At 43.3% G+C, this 4,927-nt stretch overlaps 1 protein-coding gene across 1 annotated transcript in view; it reads right to left on the reverse strand.

Moving 5' to 3' along the window:
- Nucleotides 1–3,273: 3,273 nt before the first annotated feature.
- The window catches only part of ACSL4 (acyl-CoA synthetase long-chain family member 4), a 12,128-nt gene continuing 10,474 nt past the window's right edge, over nucleotides 3,274–4,927 (reverse strand). Inside the window, exon 14 of the mRNA XM_010144855.1 lies at nucleotides 3,274–3,584. Within this exon, the coding sequence (XP_010143157.1) occupies nucleotides 3,427–3,584 (158 nt within the window). The 3' untranslated portion in view covers nucleotides 3,274–3,426. The remainder of the gene's footprint in view (nucleotides 3,585–4,927) is intronic.

Below are 4,927 nucleotides of genomic sequence, written 5' to 3' on the forward strand. Positions count from 1 at the left end.
AAGCCATTCAGTGACACCTGATGTTACAGGCTGCGTTACTGCTGTACCTAAGTACAGGAGCCAGGTCTCCCCTTCCAGCCCCCACCCAAGGTTCTGTGTCGAAGCTGTTCCTGAAAAGCATTTGTTTAACCTCCACTGACCCCGAGGCTCTGAAGACTTTCAGTGGCAGAGATCCTGAGCAACTACTTCAGTAAAGAATTTTTAAGGTTCTGTATTTCTTTTAAGATGCCTAATCAGAAATGTCACCTACTGTAAACCCGCCCCCTGTTCCTCCTCTTCCCCTGGGGACCGTGCTTAGTGCCTGCGTTAGGGTAATGCTGCGTGCAGCTGAAGGTTAATCGTCTCTGGCCATGTGCCCTTCCTCCTCAGGCCAGCTAAACTCAGCTGTGACCTTCCTTCACAGATCCAGCTTTCTGGTGCCACTGGTCTGGAGTTCCACCCTGGTTTTCTCTAGATGCCCATTTTTTTGAAGTAGAGGGCCTGCGTGCATCTTCTGTCAGACATGGGATTTTGTTTCTCTTTGAACTTGTTTCTCAGGCTTAGGAGGATACTTCTAAATTCTGAACCTGCTTTCTGAAGAATTTGCTGCTACTCTGAGCTTTCTGGAAGCTTTATTCCTAGTAAATGAACTGCTCCCTCCCAGTTCAGTCCCGTATTGTATGTCCTCTCGGTCACACGCAGGATATCGCCTCTAACTATCCCATCACAGTTTTGAAGCTATGGACTGTCACTTCATCTGCATCCTCGTTCCTTGTTTTTAATGGTGAGAATGACATTCTTGCTCACCCTCTGTTCCTGTCTTCTCCACAAGCTCTGTCATGAAAGGATTTAGAATTCATAAAGTTCTTACCAAACTGCAAGAATTACATTTGCAAATAATCCACATATTTGGAGGCGGCCTGATGTAATCCTTCCCCCTCTTCAAACACGCTGGAAACGCACATCAAATTGTCCTTCACAGCACATCCACATCCAGCTCATCTCTTAAACGAAAAACGAGGCCCACTCCACGCTCTGTTTTCAACAGCTGGAGCGCGCACTCGTCGCTGCTTCTCTTGACGTTCTAAGGCATGCTCAGTGTCAGAGAGAACGTGGGGTGCTGGACAGGAGCTGGAGACAACTTGTGCAATATCTAAAGATCGTTCAGAGCACAGACTGGTTGAGCCATTTAACCTGTATTCCACACCACATACTAACGGGGTGTGTATGTACAGAAAATAGCACTCCGCAGCCAACCCAGACACAGATACCTGCACTCTAGAGACAACACATTTAATATAAATACATTCACGGTTTAAAAAAAAAACATACAACCTGCTGACAGACTCAAGTGCAAGGAACTTTCTTAGATGTATTTAAGTTGTGTGATGTAACAGGCTGAGTAAAGGCTATTTAATAGTGACCAAATTTAAACACGGAAAAATTGGTAACGTGGCTGCAGGACCAAGTAATTTCAAAAGCTGCTACTGATCTCATAAACCAACTGTATGGTTTATGAATTTTTAAACTTTTCTTTTTAAGAAAAGCTATTTGCTTGTTCCTTTTAGTGCTTGCTGTAGTTCCATGCACAACTGGAAACAATCAGCTTTATAGACCAGATTTTTTTTTTCCCTTGCCCCTGGGGGTTCCTGGAAGATGAGCTGGCAGTGCTCTAGACTGGCCGGAGAAAGTCACGCGCAGGGAATTTTAAAGTAGGTCCCAAGGAGAAGGGAGGGTTTCGTTAACGAGGATATAGCCATGACTTATTTTAGCCAAAATCTGCTTGAATTGGAAAAAAGAAAAATACACGTACATGCAATCAAGGAAAGACTTGTCCTGAAATTGCAAACTAGTGTGTCCAAGAGAAGCATCGTACAAAATTTTTTACTTTCTGTACAGTGACAATACGAAATAATTTTCTTTTTAACCATCATATACACAACACAAATAATATGAATAGAAATCTATAAATACTTTAAAATGAATTTGTAATACATAGCAGTTGAGGGCCACAGCTGTACAAAATGTAAGCAACATATATAAAACGATTAAGAAAGTGCAAAGTAGAACAGTATCAAGAGCCTCCACTTTTTACAGCATTTATGGTTCAAGTGTGAAGAGCCAGCAGAGACGCAGGAGCTCAGTTACAAGTCAAAAGAAGACACAGTACAGGATTCTGCACACAAAATGATGAACTATTATTAAATTATATCCTGCCACTTCTTCACATCTATGACTTCCAGTTAATAAAAGAACATTTTTATCATGAATTTCTGTAAAGAGTGATTTGTCCCTTTTCCCAAGTTCCATAAAACAAAGATTCCCTGGTCACAGAGTACTTTTCTGTAAGGAAAGCAAGACTCCACGGGGAAACCACTCTCGGTTTCTGGTTGCCTCGTTCCGCTTGCAAGATTTAAAAGGTGAACGGAAATACCTTTCCATAAAGCACATACAGACATTTAGGCCCTGATCCTCTAAACTCCGTACAGGTAACTGAACCGTTACTCACACGTGGGTGAAGGTCTAGAGGATCCATGTCTTAAAAACAGACCCACCAACCACTCCTCAAAAAAACCAAAACCCCTTTGAGTTTCAAATCTGCTTAGGGACAACTTGTGCCGTGGTTTGCCAGGCAGGACGCAGGTTTTGCACTCTGCGCTCCGGTGACAGTTTCTCCTCAGCGCCTCCTGGAGCAGCGCGGGTCTTTGTTTTCTGTCACGCTGTGTGTGCCGGGGGAAAGCTCTGCTTGAATAAAATACAGTGGCCAGGAAAAACGTAATTGGCGAGTTGGAAGTTGAAATAGTTAATTCAACTCTCTTGAATGAAATTTCAAATCACTTGTTTCTAGGAGGCTTTTCGGTTCACCTTTATGTCAGTAAGTGTACCTCATGCTCTTTTTTTTTAGGCACTGTAAATATTCAAGGTACTGATGTGCAGAAGAATCCATCCGTTCTCAAGCAGTGTATTACTAGTGATCTCTACCAAGTTCTTGACTAGTACAGTCATCTTGGTTTTGTTTTTAAATGGAGAAGGATAGACTTTACTCTCTTCTCCTCTCACTCTCTTACTATGACAGAGGAATCATCACAATTACATAAACTTTTCTCTTTGAAATACAGGCCAGCTTCAGAGGAAGCTGCAAGCAGCCTGAAAACGCTAGAGACCAATAATAACAGAATGACCTGGTCATACTGCTTCACCTAATGATGGCTGTCTCAAAACTGCAGGTGATCATATGAAACTCTACGAAGATCATCAGTGTCTAATCTGCTAATAATTAAGAAACTGGAGTCTACGATATTCTCTGTTGTACTTGATAGAGATCACAGAAACATTCATCCATTTGGTGTATTTTCCGAATGTGTGATATCTACAAGATACACAGACATCCAAAATCGAGGCATGAGAAGGAACCATCTGCACAACTGGCTGGTCAGTGTAACTCGTTTATTTGCCTCCGTACATTCTTTCGATGTCGTTGATGTAATGGTTTTTCAGTTCTTTCCTTTTCAGCTTGAAAGCATCTGTCACCAACCCAGTCTCTGGGGTCCAGGGCTCAGGGCTTAACCGCACTTTGATGGGTATTTCAAACCTTTCTAATTTCACTGCAGGGACAAGGAGAAAAACAAGCATGTCCATGATTAAACAGCCAAACGAAATCCTAATTCATGACACCTAAAACTGCAAGGTGAGCATCCTGCAGCCTGTACAATATGGTGTCCTGCGTAATGAAGGAACCTTACAGAAGGGCCACAAGCAAATTCCATCTTGTCGTGATGCTGAGTGCTGGTTAGTGTGCAGATATTCTAGTAACGGGCTGTGCCAACAGAGTGTATCGGATGTGACAGTGTCGAGTCTAGTGCCTGCAGCACACAAGTGCATGGCCTGAAGACTGTTGTCACAAGAGGATACACTGAAATCTGCAGCTGTGTCTTTACTGTAGGAATAACGAGGGTAACTCGGACTAGTCAGATGTGCCCAGGCAAGAGCTCGAGGCGGGTAAGCAAGGGAGGAGGTGGGGAGCTGCTTCAGGAGAAGGGCAGGAGCTGCTCCGTGTGTACAGTACTTGATGGCCTTTGCTCTCGGCTCCTGCCTACGGGCCTCTTCTGGGATCCCAGCTAGATGCAGCCTTGTGGCTGGCGGCCCGGCTGAGCTCGGGCAGCGCACCTCTAGGCGGCAGCAGATGGCGGACAGCGGGGCTCCGGCTGCACCGCTCTCCCTAGACCTGTTTAGATCTACGCCTGCTTGCGATGAAGGTGCATTATGTTCAGCTAAAGCTGAGAACCATCTCTCTTAACGTAGTTTTGAGAAACAGTTGTGAATAAATTAGCAGTAGCTCTATGGTCGATTACCATCTAGAAGGTGGAAGTATATAAGCAAAGACTGAATAAACAAAGCTATATGGATAGGAGATTGCCTAGTTCACGATAGAAAACCATGGATTAAAATGTTTAAACTCAAGTCTGAGACCTGCAGGGTTGGTTTTTGGGTTTTTTTACAGGCAAGACTTAACAGTGCCTTTCATTGTTGTTTTCTGTTTCAAAAGGCAGCTTCTCCTCTGATGTTCAAGAGACAGGGCTTAGCATGTGCTTAAGTCCAGTTTTACCACTTCCTCGAGTGAGGCGCCAAGCACTTTAGAGACTTTTTTCCCCAGTTAGTTTGTTAATTTTTTGGCTCCATGAAGGACTGATGAGGCTTTTGATCAAGAAAGAGCCGCTTTTAAGCCGTTACAACACAGGGATCGTGGCTATTCAGAGCTGTAGGGGACAAAGTTGCAGGCGAAAAAAAGCTTTGAAATCTCTTGCTTAGAATACTTTTCTTACAGCAAATGCCTTGTAACTTTCTTTCCAAACTGACAGCTCTTTTCAACCGTGTTCTAATGTACTGGACAAACAACCCATCTCTAGAATTTAATTGAAAAAAAAATCTTTTTTTTTTTTTTTTTTTT

Source organism: Buceros rhinoceros, unplaced genomic scaffold, assembly GCF_000710305.1.
Source record: "Buceros rhinoceros silvestris isolate BGI_N320 unplaced genomic scaffold, ASM71030v1 scaffold3621, whole genome shotgun sequence".
Classification (NCBI taxonomy): Eukaryota; Metazoa; Chordata; class Aves; order Bucerotiformes; family Bucerotidae; genus Buceros; species Buceros rhinoceros.